The sequence below is a fragment of the Neolamprologus brichardi genome, chromosome 14, assembly GCF_056152115.1.
Source record: "Neolamprologus brichardi isolate AB-2024 chromosome 14, ASM5615211v1, whole genome shotgun sequence".
Classification (NCBI taxonomy): domain Eukaryota; kingdom Metazoa; phylum Chordata; class Actinopteri; order Cichliformes; family Cichlidae; genus Neolamprologus; species Neolamprologus brichardi.
The window spans coordinates 26,882,817-26,905,298 of NC_142117.1; the positions used below are offsets into that span (position 1 = coordinate 26,882,817).

Consider the following 22,482-nt stretch of genomic DNA (forward strand, 5'->3'; position numbering starts at 1 on the left):
ATAAGCTTGTGTTACATCACATAAGTATTATTATCTTTGCTAGTTAGGGCGATCGTGGCTCAAGAGTTGGCAGTTCGCCTTGTAATCAGAAGGTTGCCGGTTCGAGCCCCGGCTCGGACACTCTCCGTATTGTGTCCGTGGTCAAGACTCTTCACCTACCGCTTACTGGTGATGGCCAATGGTGCGATATGGCAGCTTCGCCTCTGTCTCAGGGCATGCCATCCATTATTATTTAAACCAACTGTTAACTGTATATTTCTGTACATTTACGTATTATTATTCATATTGCCACATTCGTTCACCTTGTTTATAGGTAATTTCATTCTTTGATCACGTTAAAATGTTCCTAATTTAATGTCTAAAAGCACTTGGAAAAAGCAGAATCCCATGTAAAATTAGCGCAACAAACTCTATTTTCATTACTGAAAATAACTGTATTTTCATGGGAAAGTTATTTTCTGTTATTTTATGGTAGTATTTTGGCGCCCCAGCTGCCGGAATATTACTGTTTTTTAAGATGTTTTTTTTTAACAGTGCAGGCATGGAGGAGATCCAGCCTCCAGACATCCAGAGGCCCCAGAGTGTGGGAGCCCAAGGAGGACCACCAGAGGGGCATCCGTGCCACCCTCCTGGGAAGAGCCCCAGATGAGGGGTCACCCAGTAGCCACGGAGCAGAAGCCAGAGGGGGCTGCAGTGGGGTGCCCGCCGGCTCTGCCGGCAGCCAGCTGTGCCAGAGTGAACCGAGCTGCAGGCCCAGAGGCCGGAGGCCCGAGGGCCACAACTTCAAGTGTTCTACTACTATAGAAACCTCTTTCTTAGAGTTTCTGTGGAAACATGAGCTCTGCAAAGAAAACCTGTTACATCTTAAAATGGCTAGTAGCTAATGTGATCATGCCTTTTTCTTCTACTGTAAAGCACTGCAACAACAACAATGGGGTAATGACCCAGAACAGTTTTCAAAAGGTGTCAAATTGAAAAGCTAAGTCTTTAACCTGAGAAAGGTGTACAATAAACAATAAGACATTATATATCAGCAGAAATAATAGTAAAGCCTGGGATCCTGATACTTGTAATAAAATGCAGTAAGCACTTTAATCGTATATCCAAACGTCGGTTTTAGTAGTTCTAGCAGGGAAATTATTTTAACATTTTAAGAGCACACCACTTATAGCTGATTCTCCAAATCATGTTGGAGTGCATGCCTTCATTTCTGAGCCATCATTCACACCCTGCTTCTAAAATTAGAGGCTGAATAAGGACCAGAACACACGTCAGTGATGTACTAGGCTCACAATCCATTATAATTCACAAGTTACTGCAACTAAATGTTACCTTGACCTTGAGCAATATTTTGGTGAATACCTACTAAGTGATCACTATGTGCAAGTTTGATTAGATTCTGACCAATGCTACAGGAGCAGTAGCAATTCTTATTACCTGTGGATGGATGGAGCCTCGACCGGATGAGCTAAATGTGGAGAAAAATCTTTTTACTGATCAACTGATCAAAATAGGATCGAGACTAAAATCACTATTCTGTTGCATTTCCAGTTTACTCATTAGCAAAACAATGTTTAAACATTAAAACATATAACACTAGCATGCTTTAACTAAGTATTGACAGCTTAGTTATAGAAAGTTTTTTTAACAAATGAAAAACTGGAACAACGACACATTTATAAGGAGATTTCAGCCTCGGTTTCAGAACTGCTACTGTTAATTGTTCGATAGGTATTTGCTAGCATTAGTTTCTAACTGCTAGCATAGCCTGCTAAGATAGCTTCTTAGCACAGCTCACACAGAAACGTTTGTATCTCAGTGCAAATAGATTTCACTAATGTTGTTATGTTTTCCCGTCTAGTGGACATGTTTCAGTGCACTCTGTCTCTGTCCCATCAGTTGCAACCAGCTGCAGAATACTCATATAGTCACGTGGTCACATGTCTGCAAAATCTCAACATGAAAGTAAAGCCTACATCATTTTTCCGTTAAATTGCCATCCTGTAGCAACTACTCAGTATTTGTTGAGGAATTTCTGAATTTCTATTTCAAATTTGTACTCATAGTAGGTAATGTGAATAGACTATGTGCACCTTAGCATATGCTACTTCCAGTGGGGAAATTCCTGTAGAGCGCTTCATTTCCGGTGTGATATTCGCTCCTTGTTTATGGTCGGTTTTTCCAAAACAAGTCAACCAAATGGATGAATCAAGTGGCGATTTACATTTCTCAAGATGTCTTGGGCATTTACCGAATATATCTGTAAATGATGTTCGTCGATTTGTCGATATTTTCCCCCTGCCCCCCACAACAAAAGAGAAAAAGGATTAAAATTTTATATTTCTCAGCATTTGTATACAGTGGTCCCTCGTTTATCGCGGGTGTTATGTTCTAAAAATAACCAGCGATACGTGAAATCCGCAAAGTAGCTAACTTTATTTTTTACAATTATTATAGATGTTTTAAGACTGTAAAGCCCCTCACTACACACTTAATACACTTTTATCAGACAGGCATGAACATTTTCACTTTTCTCTCTTGTTTAAAACTCTAAAGTTCAAACCTTTGTAGAAAAATAAGTCCAGTATTATAGAATGAAACCAAAGATCAAACCCTGTTTTCAGTTCCAGAACACGGGAATAGAGCAGCTGCGAGAGAATTCAACGTCAGTGAATCATTAATGAATCAATGAATCAGCGATCGATGTAGCGATTCTGTACTGTACAGGAGAGACGGCACAGAGGAGATGGACAGTGGTCTGCTGCTGATTAGGACGCAGAACACAATGAGCTGTTAAAAAAAAAAATGTAAAATTGCACTAAGAAAATCCGCGAAACAGCACAACTGCGAAAGATGAACTGCGTTGTAGCAAGGGACCACTGTAATTTTGAAGGTAAGTCACAGCATACCCTTTGTAAATACTAATGTATAGAAATCCTTACCAGCAATGATTCTTTTTTTTTTGTGGCTTTTTTTCACTGTTTCTTGACATGCTGTGTAAGTGTGTTCTTGGCTAGCTGATATCGACATAACGGGGGAAACTATTGTAGTTTGAATACTGAACATTTGCCTCTTTAAATCATAAGAACTGACACTATACAGAGATGTGCTTCTGAATCTGGACGATGTGTCTTCTCATTTTGTAACGCAGTTCTGCTCATGTTGAGTGATGTAAACAACCAATCGATCTGCACGCTTCAATCGTCAAAAATTGATCATTTGATTTTTTTATGACACAGCAGTGGTGAGTGTTCCCACCTCTGCTCTTTGTACCTTAATGCAATCTTTCAGTATTAGTGTTTTGAACATGATTTTGGAGTCCATCTTTGCAGTAGTGATTGACTGCAAAGTAAAGCTACCGGAAATGTACAACCCCACATCCGGTCTTAAAACGGGAAGTTAGCATTTTTTTGTGCACAGGGTCTATTTCTGTGCATGTAGACAACAACGGATTTGCAATTTTCATTGGATTTTCACAGTTCATGCCAACTTTAACCCATTCATTTGCAGATTGATGGCACACTGACTTGATCACAAAGTTGTTCTGACGACAGCACCTGACTCCATGTAATTGCACACCTGGTCCCAAACTTCAAAGCAATCATTTTAAAAGTAACAAGATCACTACTTCATTGGCCACAACCACAGGCTCCAACCACAGTCTTCCCTAATTTGACTGCAGAACAGATGGGCAAAATATCAGTCCCTGAACCATTTCAAACCAACCTTCAAACTAAACTATCTAAAGAGTATTATGCTAAGAAATAATTCAATTCAGTTATTCAATTTGTGAGACTCTGAAAATAAATGTCGCCCACATAAAATGCAAATTGGTGAGTGACAGCAAATTATTAGCTGTCTTTTTTATTATTTTACATGTTTTTGGCAGCCTTTAGTCTTTATTTGACCATGCACAGCAGAGACTGACAGACAAGAGAGCAGGGAAATGACATGCAGTTAGAAGCCGCTAGGCCCTGAACCAGCAATTCTATTCCTAAGGGCTTTTTAGCCCATGTGATATGTACCCTGCCACTGGGTTGCGCCCATAGTCAGCTCTCTTAACACATCCATGGTTTCCCCTGGGAAGAAGCATTGCATGAATGAAACCAACCACAGCGGAAAAAATGTGGAAAAATAATAGAATGGAAATGTGCTTCACCCCAGTGTCAGCAAACAAATACTTCTGTGAAAGAATTTAAATGTATCAGTGTGAATGAACAGAAAGATGAAACAATGGGCAAAATGTTAAACATCTCTAATTTAGTTTTCTGTGATCAGCTAGAATTTAATTTGTAGCAGTGGTGCTCTGCAAAAATGTGGCTTACGTTCCAAAAATGTTTCCAAATATGATTCACGTGGGCTTCTACAAGTCTTCGAGCCCTACAGTTATCCATGACACCCTGCAGTTCAGAGGAATAAGAACAATTTGCCGAAGTAGTTCAAGCAAAAGTACGGCATGTGGCTAGTGCACTACAGATAAAAGTCTTAGTCATGCAGCCAAATGCATTATGCATCATTCACCGGCAATAAATGAGTAATTAATGTGGTGAAAACCAGGTTAGTGTCAGCACTCCTCCCTGTTCTGAGCTGCAGCATTCACACAGATGCATCAGTATTCATTTCTGCTCAGTGGGAGGTTTAAGCTCTTCCTCCTCCCACCTGTTGTCTCTCAGACTCCTGCCACCGAGCCACAACCGACACACATTTCTGCAAGGCCACCAGCTTAAAACTGGCCTCTCATTAACACTGCAGACTCCCCCCGCCCCCGATGCCAGTGCTAATTGGGTCACTATTTACCCCACAGTCAGCACAACCTCACACAGAGGGGAGGGGGAATCCAAGACCACCATCATGCTGTCCTAGCATATGCCCTGGTAGGCTGCAGGCACTGAGATTAGAGCAAAACAGGCACTTATTAATACTGTTAGTCACTCGGTGCCTGCAGGTGAATCATCCCTTCACCAGTATGACTGCACTGTAATCAGCAGCACACAAAGCTACATTTATTATCAACAACTCAAAAGAGGCAATATGACAGCCTTATATCTCCTCCCAGCTTGGATATCTGCATTACTTGCAGACACTTATGGTTGTCAATATGCAGGATATCTGAGGAGACTGTCCCTATTTTTGGACCCAAGCCACAGATGAGGTCAGCCAGCCGTGAGCGCTCACACACACACACTGCTAGAAAAGAAGCCTCAGTATGGAGGCAGATAAGGCCTTGCTCAAATTGCTGTTTTGTGTTTTTTAACGAGGACAATTCGACCTTGCTAATCTGTTAGGCTCCTTCCCCTAATCAACCCACTGACTAATCCATTTTCTCGTGCCAAAGAGAGCCGCAGTTCAGCCCAGGGCCGAGCCACGCCGGCGCAACGAGAAGAGGGGGAAGACAATGGCACGTGTCCTGGACGGGGGAGAAAAAATAACAGACACGGCTCCATGAGGGAGTCTTTTTTTCTACTTCAGTGCACACTTCCACCAACAGATGAGGAAGCTCACACTCTGTACTGCTCAGCAGCAAGCTAACAAATAACAAAGCTTTAAAGGCATGCTCTCCTGATCTTGTTTGTACACACTGACTCTGAGGTGAGGAGATGGTAATCTAACTGCCACAGAGACGTCCAGTACAGCCGACACAAACATTCATCAGTGCAGCCCCAACAGAAAAGATGAGTAATGCCTTATCTTCTATATTGGCTGTAAAAATCCTCATATTTCACCACTTCCAATTGCTCAAATATGAGGAGTTTGACGAAATGACATTTGAAGACGTGAACTTAGATTTAGGAAATTATAATGGGGAATTTTCTGGCATTTCCTTTACTAAATGTTAAATCCATTTAGACAGAAAATCACAGGGAGAGTAATTAGCAAATAATGATTATCTATTTTTTATTTTTTTGGCTCAGGCTTTCCTTAAGTAGTTTGTAGACTTGAACTATAGCAACATAATGATCTCATTTTATCAAAGCATAATTTATGTCAGCCTGGCATTATTTCCTAAAATTTGGCTCCATGGGTCATGCTGGGTGTATGCTTGCTTGCAATTACCAAAATGGCCAATCAGTGCTGCTAATTTCAGCATTACTTTCAGTCACAATTGTTTGAGAAGCTGCGGGGACCTTGCACTTTGAAAACCAACAGAAGCACAATACAAAGCCACGTTACAGGAACCATGCCAGGCTGAAATCAGCTACAAACAGCCTTTATAATAGTATTTATCAACCTAGAAATGCTTTATTAGGAGACCGACTTTAGTACATACCAATTTCTCTAATTCTATCACATACAATTATAATGTTTTGTACACATAATCATACGTATTGTAATTTTTTTTTTTTGGATTAATTCCTCTAAATGGTGAGGTCTCACAAAAAAAAAGGAGTGAGAAACGTGATGACCTCCTTGATGGTTCTGGGTGCTTCGGCTCTCAAACAAAAGTCTCATTCACAGTAATCTGTAGACACAATAGTGTCAGAGTATAAGAAACATGGCAAACATACAACCATGCATCTCCTGAACAGTTACATTCATCTCCGTAAGTGAGCGGATAATTGCACTTTTTTGTAATGTTGGCCTCCGTACACAACTACACTGTTCTAAATTAAGCAATCAAGATCTGAGTGAAGCACAAACTTTCAACTTTGATTCAAGTGATTTAACAAAAAATCTTTTGTTTTTCAGACTCAAAAGTAACTGAACAAACTTTAAAAAAAGTAAAATATAATGGTTGTTCTTAATCTCGGATGAAGGTCATTTGGCTGAATCTGAGCAGAGAGTATATCCCTGTACACTACAGAATTCATCCTGCTGCTTCTATCAGCAGTCACAGCATTCATAAACACCAGTGACTCGGTTCCACTGGGAGCCATACATACCCATGCAGTCACGTCTCCCCCATCATGTTTGACAGATGATGCGATATGCTTCGCATAATGAGCCGTTTGCCTCCTTCATGCTTTTCTCTTCCCATCATTCAGGTACAAGTTTATCTTGGCTTCAGGTGTCCAAAGATTTGTTGCAGAAATGTGCTCTGTTAAATGTTTAGATGTTTGCCTTCTAGTGTGGATCAACTGAGCATTTTTCAAAAGAATATGTCTTAAAGAGTGTTTGAGGTGTGGAGCTGGAAATTCACAGTGCTCGTTATAAATGTTTAATCTTTGGAGAAGAGAATTTTTTTGCGCAACTTGGAGATAGTCAAAAAGGAAAAATTCTAAAAATTCGCTGATTTGCGATGAAATGATACAGCTTTTAGAACAACAGATGCACTCATCAAGACAAAATCTTTTCCAGGGAAACCTTTTCAAAAACTTTTAAGGAGAATGCTGAAATGCAAATCACAACAGCGTGGCTTCGTAAAGATGAACTTACCTGCCCGCAGCCCAGGCAGAAAACATTTTACACATCATGAAATGAAAAATACAATAAAGAAAAACCGTACTACTGCTACTATCAAATATGACATTTGCTAATATTTTTTGAAGGCACATTTTTCACTGATAACAGCGCTAATAAAAACACATTTTATGCAGTTATGCAGAAACAGTGCAAGCTGCAGCCACAGAACGATCTGTCAAAGATGGGTGTTGTTCTGCAGATGAGTACGGAGTTGGGGGACTGAAGCTTCATCAGCCGCAATGGGTGACTGAGTTTGCCCTCTTTTTAGCAAATGTGTAATAAACAGTTTTGCATCTGTGGAGATTGTGGTCGACACAATAGTGCACAATGGAGCCACAGATGCGTCATTCAATAAATCCAGATGTGTGATTTTAATGATGAAATAAGTCCAAGATTATAAATCTGAAAAGTTTTAAGGGTCAAGTTTCTAGTGAAATCAAGTAGTGTCACAAACTCCACTAACTATGGCTCAGCATCCACACTCAGCTGCACCCATTACATTATATACCACAGTTTCACTTCGAAAACCTGAAATCTTTTTCATGTGTTGTGTATTGTTATATCTTAATATTTATGTATAGTAGCTAAGCTGCCTAATGTGGCACAAAATGATTGCATGCCTGCCTCTTCTAAAAGTGTAAACAACTAACACACACAGACTTAAAGACAAATTGCATCACTGTTGCCAAAGTAGCCAAAAAAAATAAGGACGAATCCACAGGCCATTACTTATCACTGATTTTACCTACACCTACACCTCAATATTTTTAGAAGTCGCTTCCTACTGTATGTGTGTTTCATGTCATTATTTTTAAGCATGTCCACTTAAAAAGCACACAAAGCTGGCAGGCAGCTGCAAAAAGATCTGGGACACAACTGTGAGGCATCTGTGTACACATAACATACATATCAAGATATAGTGCATAAGGAACCACAAACACTGTTAGCACGATGATCAATAACACAAGGCCTTACCGGCAACTTCCAGTGAAGCGTTGCGACTAATGGCCTCTCCCAGGTAGTTGCGGGCCACACAGGTGTAAATGCCCTCGTCTGGTTTGCTCCGTCGGCCGTGCACGATGCGCAAGAAGAAAAGGGAGCCGCTGGGCAGGAGCATGCGGTGAGAACGTGGGTCATCTTTGTCTGTCTCCACACGTTCACCATCTTTATACCATTCAATGCTGGGGATGGGGCGGCCCTCTGCCTTGCAGTTGAGGGTGGCAGGCTCCCCCTTGGAGACAATCAAATCCGAGGGGTCCTCCGCAATCCGCGGCGGGCTGTCTTCAAAACGCGGCCGAGACCCTGTGAAGCCGAGATGAAGGTGAGATGTTATCTATCGGGATGACCTGCTGTCATTCATGGAAACAGTTTCTTTGTGAGAGGACAGACAAAAGCGAAACCTTTTTGAAAGGAGAGAAAAATCTTCTTTCGGAGATGCTTGATAAATTTGTGTGGTGAAGGGGAAAATCATCAGTAATCTCTGTTTGAAGTTCAAAGTAAGATGCTACATTTTCCCACAACAACAACAACCTGTGCGTTTTAGATAAATAAATCAATTTGACATCTATCTGCTCTTTCTATATTCTCTAAACAGCAGGACACAGTGTACATACGCTGCAGAGAAAGCCACCAGCAAAGCCACCGGCAGCACAGAGGATTCAATCAGCCATATGATATGGTAATAGCCAATCTCTGTGTCAGGCAGGATAGTTGTAGAGATGATAGCTGGCTGAAAGCTGAGTATAAGACAAGGTCTTTGCATTTGAAGGAAAAAGACTAAAGTTAAAGGAAGAAGCTACGCAGACTGACATACGTAGATAACTCCCATATTCCCTTCTCTCTGGGGGATCCATTACTATCTTTGCTCGGTTGTGAGAGAAAGTCACACTTCTTCAGGACCCAAGGTAAGCTTTTAGACCACGACCAAATGTCTCTAACAATGTGCTTCGTTTTAAAAAATGAATAATTCAAAAGACTGCCGCTTTTAGTTTGGTTCTGAGGAGCAGATGGTCTGCTGCTCAAGTTCCCCCAACCAAAAAAAAAAGACAGAAAGAAAGAGAGAAAATGAAATGGTCACTGTGCCGCTGATTATTGTGCTGTTCTTTCTGAGGCATTATTCTTAGCACATAATCTAGACTGCATGGAAATCCTACATTATCATTGGAGAGGAACAGACAGGGCCTAACCTAATGACACACATGCTGCTGCTACATTACACTTAAATCAGGAGGCTTCAGGATAAATCCTCACTTTTTAGCTATAAGCAGATTTGTGGTTGTTATGTTTTTTTCATAGGCTGAAGTCGCTGCTATGGCACAAACCTGAAGTAAACATCTAAAGTGCGATCCGAGCACTCACAGCGCCAGGGTCACAAACCAGGACAGCTCAAAACACTAATGCAAGCTTGTGGATGAATGCTAGCAGAGCCATTAAAATAAGGTATGGCACCTTTACTGAGTACTGATGCGAAAACACACTTTGTTTACATATATTATATTGTTATATTATACACAGGATAATATATATTATATTGAAACTGAGACATTGGAACAATATTTGATAAAGGCAGGATCTGCAGCCCAGAGATGTCCTGGTGTTGAACCTTGTTTGCAAGCACATAAAGGATTTCTAATCCCAGATCATGTAATACAGTTACATCACTCTGTGCTCACTTCCTCTTGAGTGATAACTGCATTTTATTTTATTTTTTAAAAAGCACTATGTATACATGTACTCGAGAGAGACCAGACTTCTTAAAAGAGGTCCCAGGAGCTCAGTGCTGCATTTCAACTGAGGTGGAAATATAAATCATAAAGTAAAGGTCAAAGCAGTAAAAGGCCAAGCTCTACTGCTGAGGCACTTTTAATGAGTAACTCTTGTTTTAAAAATAAAAAAAAAAAAGCAAAACAAAACGCTTAAACCGGCACCGCGTAGTGCAGGCATATTTGAATAGATTCCACCTTTCCAAATCCACATCCACGGGTTCAGGTGCATGTTGCATTGATGACAAGATGGTGCCTCAGTTATTTGAACACGAGTTGCTCAGTGGTGCATATATCAAAAAAGAAATTCCAAGCTTCCTCCGTGTTCCTCACGCTTCCGTAATTTTGGGCCCATAGAGCACAGCGTCTCTCCAAGTCAAGCTGGTAGAGTGTACGTGCGACTGAAACGACAGGCCAGATTTCCATCATTATGGAAACAATGGATAGCATTCTGATTAGATTAAGAGTCATTTCAAAGGATTTGAGCCACAATACACACACACATATATACATACATATACATATATATATATATATATGGCCACAAATCATAGTATAGCCTCTTGTTTGTGTTTCCTGGAAGCCTGGTTTCATATTCAATATCTCCATGACTTCACCATGACATCATTAGGACATCAGCATGATTTTTTTTAAGACTTGACAACCTCATACGTGCTGCAACTGAGTCATCAAGCTCATCATCCATAAATTTAGTTAAACGAACTATTAAATTCTACTGTTTACTAATCAATTATTGTTGAAGGCAAATCTTTAATAAAAGAAAGACCTTCAATTTCAATCACAGATGAAACGTGGACGGATGAACTCTGTGCACTTTCAAAGCAAACTCAAACTGTATTGGAAAATTAGAGAGAGCAAAGAAAATGACATCTAATGTTGGTATATTCAACTTTAACATGTGACAAGTAACTCTTAATAAATCCTGAAGTTATAGAACAAAAGTCACTTGATGGACACAAGTCAAAACATCCTTTATGCTCCGTTTTTGTTCACCACCTCTGGAGTGAAATCGCGCACTGGCTCGTCAGCTACAAGATGCCCCGTTTTGTTCTGCAGCTAGTTGCTAGCAGCATCAATCACTCCGTACGGTACTTGGCAGGTTTATGAAAAAGAGCATTTTTGGTAAAAACTGTTGGCTGATATGAACTGTACAACACTGTGGACTGGAGAGCTAAACAATGAGCTGAACATGTTGAGAGGAAGTGTGCTGTTGGCTGGTGATTCTCAGTGGGTTTCTCACTAAGATTGACCCTTTTGCACATCCACTCTTCACATCAATAATATATCGGTGCAGCTTTAATGCTTTCTTTAATGCAGTTTGAGTGGAGCACATTTTTTCCTCTGTGGGACACGCTTATGTGTATAATATTTGTCATTTTGAGGGATCGTGGCATGGGAACAGATGCACACGGGACCTCTCTTGCAGAGGACATTTTGATGTTGAATGAGTGCCATATGTATTTCTAATTTTGTGTTCAAGACAAAGTTCCTTCAGGGTGATGAAGTCTCATCTAATATTATCTTAACTAAATAAAGCTTTGCTCATAACAAAAACTCTTGGAGCCGTTTATTTCTGTGAATATCTACAATTATGTCTCCAAGAAGAACAGATAAGAAGTCAGATTAATACAGACAAATGACATTATGTATATTTACAGTAATACCAGCTAATCTCAGCGATTACCTCATCATTTCGCCTACTGCATAAAGCCATCCGTCTGCCATTAATAATGCTATCAACTGTTAACAGGGGTCATTTTAATCCCTTTATTGTGAGTGTATAATACCGTAGTTAAAGCTCTCTATTCTGCAATGTTGAGCTGTCCTTGTACTCACTGTGCCCTCACCCTATTCAGTTGATTTGAATAGCACAAATGTCACTGTGACAAATCTTTGTGTCTTCGTTTTCTCATATTTGAATAGGATACTTTTCAAAATCCTGAAATCAAATTCAGTGCTTTCATTTTGGGAAACTCAGCCCAGCTGTGTCTTAAAGTGCATTAGAGGCAACGTTTTCCAACCGAAGCCAGCTTTGGTATTATTAATAAGAGTCAACGGGCACTTACTACAGATAACAGAATCAGCGTGGCACCATGTTGATGCGCTACAGACAAAATAGTCTCGTCAAAGCAGAAAAATAACAGCAAAACAGCTTCAGGTGGCCAAAGTGACAAGCAGCAACTTGCTCCTGCGACAAGTGTGCAATCAGTGAAAAGTCTACGCCGCTATGAGCATGACAGCAGCACATTTTCTTTGTGAGAAACAATACTTTCACAGCAACGTTTGCCTCGTGACAAGAAGATTGCGGTGCGGCGGTTGAAAGCACCTTTCGGCAAAAAAGAAACTCTGTCAACCTGTTTGTGTCGTGGAAAAATAAATGTCACCGCTGATAATGGGGACCTCAGAGAAGGTATGTTTTTAGTCGGATCATAAACACGGCACATTAGAGCCCGCAGGTCCTCGGAGATCTCCGAGTGCATAGGGGAATTTAGAGTGTGACTTGATTTGTGTGAAAAATTTTAATTTGGCGCATCCTGGTGTGAAATGACTTAATTTACAAGAGATGAACAAGTTAGGAAGCGCACTGGCTAAGCACGCTGTACGGCAGAGTTTCAAAATAAGCACAGAAAATGCAAAGCTTTGACATGAGTCTGTTGCAGCATTTAGTGCACAGACTCACATTTATGAGGGCAGTTATTTTAAAGAACCGAGGGTTAAAGCTCTCAGCAGAAAGTACAGCTAAAATCAACAGGACATCGGCAGATATCAGCTCCACACTGGTGAAATATCCAATTTAACGTGCGTGTTGATCCAGCAACCCTCAATTGTAGGTTAAAGCAGAAAACAAAACCTTGTTAGGCCCCCTGTAGCCACTAAGCGCGTTTCATCGCTGCGCTGCGGCGTCAGAGCGGACGAATCAATGAGAAGCTTTTAAACATGTTAACTTCTGCAAGCGTGAGGGGCAATGCGGAGGCAAGTTGAGCCATAAGCGTGAATGGCAGTCAACCTTGAGCTGACGTCCAATATGACGGGAGCTTTATTTAAGCAAGAGTGTGCCGCCCCCCTGCAAGGTTATCACACTCTGGAATACTCTCAAGGCTAACCGGTAAACACACGAATGTATCAGAGCAAGAGGTGCTTTACAGAGAGAAATGCAGTAAATCCATACATGATACATGTTTACACTTCAACATGAAAAAAGATATTTTCGCTCTTAAATGAAACGCTTCAATAAATATCGGCCGTATCAATATCCTTATGGTCATTTATTTTTAATCAGCTCTTAAAAATATTGAAAAGTGTGCGCACACTTTTCAATATAGATAGCAAGGAGACATTGAACAGATGTTGATTTTCCATCTGAACCATCAGAATCGTCAGGCTTGAAATGTCAACACAAAACCAATGTTGAAACAACATTGAAATACTGATGAAACCTGACACTGACATTGAAATAACATTGATTCACTGTTGTTCTGTCACCGTTGATTGTTGATCTATTTATAGTTGACAAGGTGACAACAATCACGTTGAAAAACCATTGATTTATGGTTGAGCGGGAAATTAAAGCTGCTACCACTTGGACTATTCCATAGCCCCCCCTCTTACAGTGGTACATCCCTTCAGGTAACCATTGTCTTGTACAGTAGAGCGGGACATTAGATTTACTCTCAGCAGAATTGACCGGAGAAGGCATCAGTTCATGCACTGCACTGGCCTGCACCACGATTAATATAAGGTAAGAATGAATTACTTTTGTTCTATTCGTTATTTCCACGGTTGCATTTGAATAACAGTAAAAAACAAACAAACTTGTTAATGTAAAGTTTCGGACAAAATGTGGGTGCCCGAAATTGTGTCTACTTTCATCTTACAATCCGGCAACAAATAAATTGCACTGCGAACAAAGTCAACAAAGAAAACATTTTCGTTTCATACTTTTCCGTTATATTCCCTTACAAAGCTTAACGCTTCGAAGGTTCCTTTGTTCTTGCCGTCGCCTCGGCTCTTGACCCAGACTTTCGCTCTGTAGTTGCTTTTTAGCATAGTACTACAAAAAATTGTAAATCTGTGATATATGATTGATAAACGTAAAGGTAACTGTATAAATGTGTTCAATGACTTTGTTACTTTTAATGATTGGAGAGCACCCGCTTCGATTCGCACTCAATTCAAACTTTACGTTGCACGCTCACCTAACTTTACGTTGCACGTCCACACGTAAACTGCGTTTTATTATTTATTTATTAGTTTTTCGCCTCTCACTGCTTAGGCCATTAATCTTTCTGGAATTGTTTTTTTTAAACAGATGCGACTCACAAAATATATTAGCTATGCTGTCAGACCTGACGACAGCTGTTAACGAACTCCGTGAGGAGGTCAGAGCCATCCGCCATCCCTGCTGCAATGAATCGGTAGATGCTGGGGTATTGCCTCTGGATTTGCAAGGGCAAATCCAGAGGCAATACTTATGCCATTATAAACGAGCTGGCCTCGGTACTCAAGTGGGCAGGGAAAAAAACCAAGGACCAGACAAAGCAAAAAATGGCATTTAAAGATACAGCACTCTGCAAATGCATATATGGTGGTAAGTTTTACAGTTTTTTTGCTATATTACTTTGTCTTTCTTAATAACAAGACTTTCATGTCCGGTTAATCTGGAGATGGAGTCTTTGGTCTTTGGCTTGTTTAGTCCTCGGGTTGTAGTTGTACAGCCCGAGGACCCCATGTTTATTTTGTTTTAAAGGATACACGGCACACCATGCTAAGACTTATCACTTTTTCCGCTCATAGCTCTTTGGGAATCAAATGCGGCAGTTTGCAGATTTACGCCTGGTGACTTTCATGTTTATCAGCCTAGGAGTTTACATACTTTCTCCCCGCTGAAGACAGTTAACAAGAGCTTATTCATGTGCTCTAATTCACTTTTTTTGTTTGTGTGTGTGTATTTTTTTCCTAGATGGCCTGACGCAGCAGTTAGGGGCAAACTCTATGTCCGAGTTTGTCTTTGCACAAGCAGTGCAGAAATGGCTCCGATACGCCCCAGATCGTATGGGTATGGGTGGTGCAGGACGCACATCATGCATCCCCATCCCAGAGTAAAAAATTACAAACTTCTGTGAAACATATAAATGTAAATAGGAAACTGTCTTTTAATAAAGTATTTAGCAAACGAAACATGCCTATTGACCTTTTTTTGTTTATTTTTTTTCTCTGTTACATCACATGCAATGCTTTCTTATTTTAGGATATTAATATTGACATGATACATTGTGAGACATTTGTTGTTGTTGTTTTTATAAAGGGTGTCCAATTTGAGGAATAAGTACAATTATGTGTTTAGGTGGTTTAAGTATTGATGGAAACATGCAGTAGTTTAGTATTGGTTAAAATACCTATAAAGAAAGGTAGATTTCCAGTCATGATTTAACTGTTGTTTTAATAAAAAGCAACTGTGCGAAAGAGCTGGAAAATCAACACCATAGCTCAACAGTGTTTCAATATCAGAATCTGACATTGTTTCAATGTCAGATTCAATGTCAGGTTTCAACATTGATTCAACATCAAAACCTGACGTTGTTTCAACATTAAAAAAGGATGCAAGAGTGACGTTAGGTCAACGTCACACTTCAACGTTGATTCAATGACGTCGCCTGATATTGACTCAACGTTGTTTCAATGTTTCCTTGCTATCTGGTTTTGCTTTTTTTAAATAACAAAACTGAGACTGAATATTGGACCCTAAGTGTAAATAGGCGCCTATTTACACTTAGGGTCCAATATTCAGTCTCAGTTTTGTTATTTAAAAAAATAACATTGCGGTTTTGCATAAAAGTTATTTACTGCCTGTAGAGAGTAATTTGTTTCACTACTTGTGACATTATCTTGGCATTATGAATGCACTGCCACGGAAGTGTCAGACACTTTGATGTTATATATGGCCACGGATCAGCATAAATCCATTCAAAATTGATCCTTCTTTAAAGTCACCACAAACCAACAGCAAAGTCAGCAAAAACAAGCCCACAAACCTACCACCACTCATGTTAAACCAGGTGTGGTGCTGTAAGCCGGTTCATCGTAGCTTTTGTTACCCTTTCAAAAACCAAGCTTCGGGTTATGGCACTGGCACGCTCAAATGTGGAGCATCACTTTGCATCGGGGGTTTTCTGTCAGTAGCTTGGTGTTTGGGAAGCTTTGATGCAGTTTTTGCAGAAGTGGATGGTGGATTACAGCCTGGCTTTTTTGTCCACACATGAACAGCAGCTTTTGAAAAAGCTCCGTAAGATGAAGTTTTCTGTGTTTGCATGCGGATGACGGCAAAAAAGATTTTGTCTCGCAATGTCAGAGGTGCGCACATTTATCTCACTGTGCGTGGTGCTATTGCTTGGATGAGAAGATTCTCTTTAGTGATGGAGAAAATCTTGAAACATTGCAGACTGGACTTTTGTTCACCTTATGACTTCCCCCACCCAGGCTTCTGGCCTATAAAAACAACCAACAGCAAAGTACAGTTTGTAATGTTTGTACCTTTGCACAGAAAATTAAAGGCTATGTGCATGTGTGTGTACACATAAAGGCACATTAGGTTTTTATCATGCTGGAGAGATTATGTCCCTCTGGTGCGGGGTCTGAGCATCTCTGCTGAAACTGCTTTTCTGGTAACCAGGCAAAAAATGGATGGAGTAACTGTAATATGATTACTTAATTCAGGAGCAGTGTTGCCTGACATTAGTGCATTAAACAGAAATGTAATGCCATCACTGATGTATTACAAAGTAACACTGCTGACAGTGGATCTTAAAGCTTTGTTTTCCTGAAAAAGACAGCCCAGTGCAGCTGCAAAACATTTACGAGACATGTATGCACTGACCTGAAAGCTGAACCCTTCGGTGTGTCAAAGTGTCATTTCTCAGAATATTAATTAAGTTCTACCATAAGTAAATATGATAAAACAGGCTAATTTTAGCAATAAGCACGATAGCACCATACATTCAAGTAACCTGGTTTTACTTGAGCAGTGGGAAATTCTTGGGGTTAGCAATATAGCCCACATGCTTCAAGGGTTGTCATGTTGTGCGTTCGGAGATGCTCCTCGTCTGCCTTGGTTGTAACGAGTGGTTATTTGACTTGCTGTTGTCTTCCCAGCAGCTCAAAGCAGTCTGGCCATTCTCTTCCGACCTCTAACATCAATAAGGCATTTTCACCCAGAGAACTGCCGCTCGCTGGATATTTTCTCTTTTTCTAACCATCCTCTGTAAACCCTCGAGAAGGTTGTTTCTGAAATACTCAGACCAAGCATGCCACCTTCAAAGTCACTTAAATCACATTTCATCCCCATTGTGATCATTTGATAGTTGGGATTTTCTCTTTACCTTACAATATAAAGTGCCTTGAGGTGACTGTTGTCATTACTTGATGCCATATAAACAGAACTATACTGCAGGACATCTTAAGCTGTGCCTCAATGTACAGTTTCTACCATGCGATTGGCTGATTGGATATTTATATTACTGAGCAGTTAAACAGGCATACCTAAAAAAGGTGGTTTGTGAGTGTTATCATGTCCAGTATCTGCAACACACAACATAAATTCATGCAGGATTTTTTGTTTTCTTTTCAGTGGTATTAAAAAAATCTAAGCAGATTTAGAGCTGATACAGATTTAACTCGTTATGAACTGATGATCCGTGATGAATCATCCGTGATGATTAGATGGAATAATTGTAATAACTGCAACTGATGTGTGGGAATTTTCCCTTTTATACACAAAGAAAAGGAAAAAACAAAAAACCGAGAAAGAAATCCAGAGAAAGCGTGCAACCACAGTTTAATGAAAGCTCATTAATGCCACAGGCAGATCTGATAGACAGGTTATTGCATTGGTCCTAATTCTCTCTCTCTGACACACGCCCACATGTTTGCTCAAGGCGTCTCCTACATCTCTGCCTCATCTAACACGCAAAGTAAGCCGGGTAGGAGCTGAGAGGGAGATCACGATTGCATTTTACAAGCTGGTTATTCGGGCTATATCTGGCGTTTCTTGGCTCCTAGCTGTGGTGTTTCATAAGGCTGGGGGCTGCTTTCATTAATTAGTATTTACAAATATTAACCCCGCATCCTCCCCAGGAGCAGAAGTGTACTGCAGTCATGCTAATGTGTGAAAACAACAGAGACACCGAGGGGACGTCCTGTTTTGCTTCATATCTCAGAGCCTTTTATCAACACCCAGGCTCGGAGTTAAACACACACACACACACACACACACACAAAAACACCTGGACCTGTCTCAGCTCACAGCTTTATATCTGGTGGAAAAAACAAAAACAGAAACACAACCAACAACAACCTGCAGAAAGCTCAGAGGCGAACTTTACACGAAAGTTAAAGTGAGACAGAAGCAGAAGGCTGGCAGCTTGTAGTTGGGGCTCGTGGCTGTCTGCTGAAATTCACTCATGTTTTTTTCTTTCCTTTTTTTTCTCATTTCAATTCATTTACATACTTAAAAGGGCCAAAACATTCAAGGAGTTCTTGTGACATTGCCAAGTAATCTCTGCGGGAGGGTGATAACATGTCACAGCAGACTACATTTCAAAGCCGAGGAGTCGGGTTTGATTTTCTTCTGGCATCAGACTGAGAACTGAAGCCTTTGTTTAGCAACTGTCCTCCTCTTCCATCATCTAAACTCTAAATGATGTCATCAGCCACTCTACCAGAAGTGGGACATCATCAGCATCCGGCAACATGACTCGAGGCTGTGGCACATTAGACGACTACCTCCCCTCTGCAGTGGTTTCATCATCTGTGTTCTTTTTATCAAGAAGTACTGTAGGAAGCTTTAGTCAGCCCTGAGCCACATTTGTCGCTAAGTAATGACCGCAGGGATCGGAGCGGACACAAATCACCAGCTAAGGATTGTTTAGCATCGATTAGTTCTGCAGCAAGCACCACAACAGCTGAGTCTGAATACAGCTCGAGATAACAGAAATTTCAATGAGACGTATTGAAGTCTATTAATTGAGGTTCAGTTTGCATGTCTGCGCGAGAGGCGAGCTGCTGGGCTGAATTACATGCACATTGTGAGGCAGGCCATTGTTGTTCGCAATCACACGGAGGCTTTGTGAAAAACTGCTAGGCTGTGTGTACCGGTGGTGTTTTTGTCTGAGCGCGGTTCAAGCAGGAGTCATGAAGCCTGTTCGAATCCTCTTCACGAATGCTTTTATGAAAATACATATGGGAACACGCTGTATCGTAGAGGCGGGACAAGAGGAAATACCCACTCCACTCCAGACTTTAACATTTACCAGCAATGCGAGTAAAACCCCTGGGTGCTATAACTTGCCAGCATAAACAAGCGTGCAAGCACAGTTTAGCAGCAGAAGTCAAATCCTTTACCCCCAAAGTTGGTCAGAACTAAACAAAACAACAGGTGATTAGTTAAAAATGTATAGACAGGTGAGTGGTTGCTATAAATGGCGAGGTGAAATTGGTTGCAAAGAGGAATTTCGTGCTTGCAGGGAAGATAACGACTTGTTTGCAAACAGTCACCAACCAAGAAACGGAAAACATTTGCCTTCAAAGCAAGTCTTTGCAAATAAGTTAGCTTCTTCCATGCTAACTAATGAATGTGGCAGTTTGCTAGTGACCAAAGCAATTGTTTGGAGGATTTTGATGCAGCACAGTCAGTAACCTTCAGCAACCAATCACCAACCAGTAAGGGAACACGTATTTTTTCTTCTGTTTTTTTGTAACTGGAGGTTGCCAACCAGTCTCTAGGCCTGTGATGTCATAATGATTCAAACAGATGTTGTAAACCAAACTGAATGTGTTACTTTAAAGGCTTAATAATCATTTTTGTCAAAAAAGCAACAAAAAGTTTCCTGTGAAGCATTTTCTCTGCACGTAATTTTGGGGATATGTGTAGACATTGTTGCAACTGTAAACAAGGGTTTTAAAGGTTTCCATCACTAACTCTAAAAGTTTTCTGAGGACTCTTTTCAGGATTAAAAATCTTTGAGTCCAGTTATTAAATCTAATATAATCCTGAATAACATCAGTGTCACAAGCTGTCAGTCAAGCCATCCAAGTAAACTATGCAACAAAAAGTTCTACAGCAGTACCACTGGATCCTTTTGGAGGTATAGTTGAAATAATTCCAGAACTGTCTGTGTATTTTTTTCAATCTTTCAAAAACTCTAAAATTTCAGTGTTTCCACTGGCTGTGCAAATCCAGTATTAATGAGGCTTTGGTCTAAAATGTAAATACATCATTTAATCAAGAGAGATTTATTTCCTTTCATGTCCACTGAGTCGAAATTTAATTTCCTTAACATTAAATTTTTTTAGCCCCATTGACAATGAAAAAACAAAACAAAACATCTGCACTCTCATGAATTGTTTTTTTTTTTCTGAGCCCTGCTTTTATTCATGCTTTGGATTAAGGCTTGGAAATTTAAGCTGTTACTAGAGCAACGATTAAAATATAATCCTTTTGTCAAAGGTAATCAAAAATGATCTTTTAAAAGCATCTTTGATAATGTGTGTGCGCCTCTATAAGCACGCCTGGAGGGTGGTGGCTTGTCAGGCTATTGCACTACCCCTCACAATTTCTGCGCTCACAGCTGGATTAAAAGTGAGAGTTTAATGGTTTCGCTTTTGCTTGAGTGGAGCTTCTTTTGACCTCTGCTGTGGTCTAATGGTTTCGCTGTGTGGCCACTTCAGGGACCAAGGGGACACTGAGAACATGAGAGTCTTGCTGGCATTCATCGGTGGCATTAAAATAATTAAATAAAAATGAATGCACATGTGACATTTCCAGTTTAAAATCCATCTGTTGTTGGGGAGGATGTGTTCAGTTCCCACAGCTGTAGGGGTGTTTGAAATGAAGCTAAACACAACATCTACATCCATCTGGAGGGACAGAAAACACGATAAGAAAAGCCAAGCACAACTAGGAGGCAGTCACGCCATATGGGCTGTTAGTGCGCGTGCACGTGTGCGTGTGAGAAAGAGCCAGTTATACGAGACTTTTGTAGAATTAACATCGTTTTACCTGAAGAAACGCTGACGAAGGAGACAGTCACAAGTAGTAAATTGGCAACGTTCATCTCCTCACTCTCCCGGTGCCAAATCCGCCGGAGTCTGCAGCTCTCTTGAGGGACTCAGCGTCAAAATGATCAGTTAAACCAAAACTCCAGTCATGGAAAAAAAAGAAAAGAAAAGAAAAGAAAAAACGGATTTTACTAAAGAAAACTAGCCGAGCTGATGGCTTTGAAAACGAAGTCTCAGCTGGAATATTCAAACGTTTGAGATCAGCCCGAAAAAAAACTTTGATGTCACTCCCAGAAACCCATGACAGCAGCAGGATCAGCATCAGCACCGCCCGGGAGGAGAAACCTAATAACAAAACTCAACAGCATCACTTCTTAGTGTCCGCATGGTCGCTCACACGCACAGTGACTTCTTCCTAAGATGCCCCCTCTGCTGCTGCCGAAAACAAAACAAAAAAATAAAATAAAATAAAAAAGATGGGGTGGGGGGGCTTAGCTATATTTAGCCCGGTCATAAATAAAACAATTCCTCTCCTCTTCCTCTGCTCAGAGTCGGGCACTTGCGGGTTGCAACGTCAGTTTGAGCGAATATGAAGCGCTGAACATGCCGAGCCGAGCTGCGCACTCCCAGATCCGCAACAATCCTCGCCAACCTCCAGGAGTCTGTGTTTTAAAGAGACAGACACGACATCTGCGCTCTCAAAGTGCCCTCACAGGACGGGAGCGTGAAATAAAACTTGCAGAAGGGGCGCAGCTGCTGGTCTTATTATGAACTGTGGTAGTATAAGCGTCAGTGTGGAAGTCACTTTTATTAGAAATGATACTTGTGTTTCAGGTAAAGGGTGTGTTTTTAATGTCTATATTGGCTAATGACGAAAAATACTGAAAACTAATTATGGCTAATAATGTGAAGATCTTAAAGGTGGTTTTATGTCTAATATTAATGTAAGCCAATAGAAATGCTCTTGGGTTGTAATGTAGGGCAGCATTACAATTTCAGAGTCACACAAAAAGGTTGAGAACCAGAACCAGTGGGTTAGAGGGTAAATCCTAGACTTAAGGTTCAGATTCCAAGATCTAAACTCTCAGTAGAATAAGTTACATGGCAAATATGGGGATTTTTAATGCCTTGGCATCAGCATAGCTTGGCCAGAACTGCATTGCATTTTTGACTTGGGAGTCCATCCATCTCTTTAATGCCTGAATAAAAATGTCCTCAAATTTGTAACAAACAAATACTTGGACCT

General features: G+C 40.6%; 1 protein-coding gene across 3 annotated transcripts in view; it reads right to left on the minus strand.

Moving 5' to 3' along the window:
- The window catches only part of LOC102796102 (roundabout homolog 2), a 69,544-nt gene extending 47,642 nt beyond the window's left edge, over positions 1-21,902 (minus strand). For all 3 annotated transcript variants that reach the window (XM_087851044.1, XM_087851043.1, XM_087851042.1), the window contains exons 1-2: positions 21,238-21,902; positions 8,377-8,703 (exon numbers count right to left, since the gene is read on the minus strand). In XM_087851044.1, coding sequence (XP_087707170.1) covers positions 8,377-8,703; positions 21,238-21,292 — 382 coding nt within the window. In that variant the 5' untranslated portion in view covers positions 21,293-21,902. The remainder of the gene's footprint in view (positions 1-8,376; positions 8,704-21,237) is intronic.
- Between the last annotated feature and the right edge of the window lie 580 nt (positions 21,903-22,482).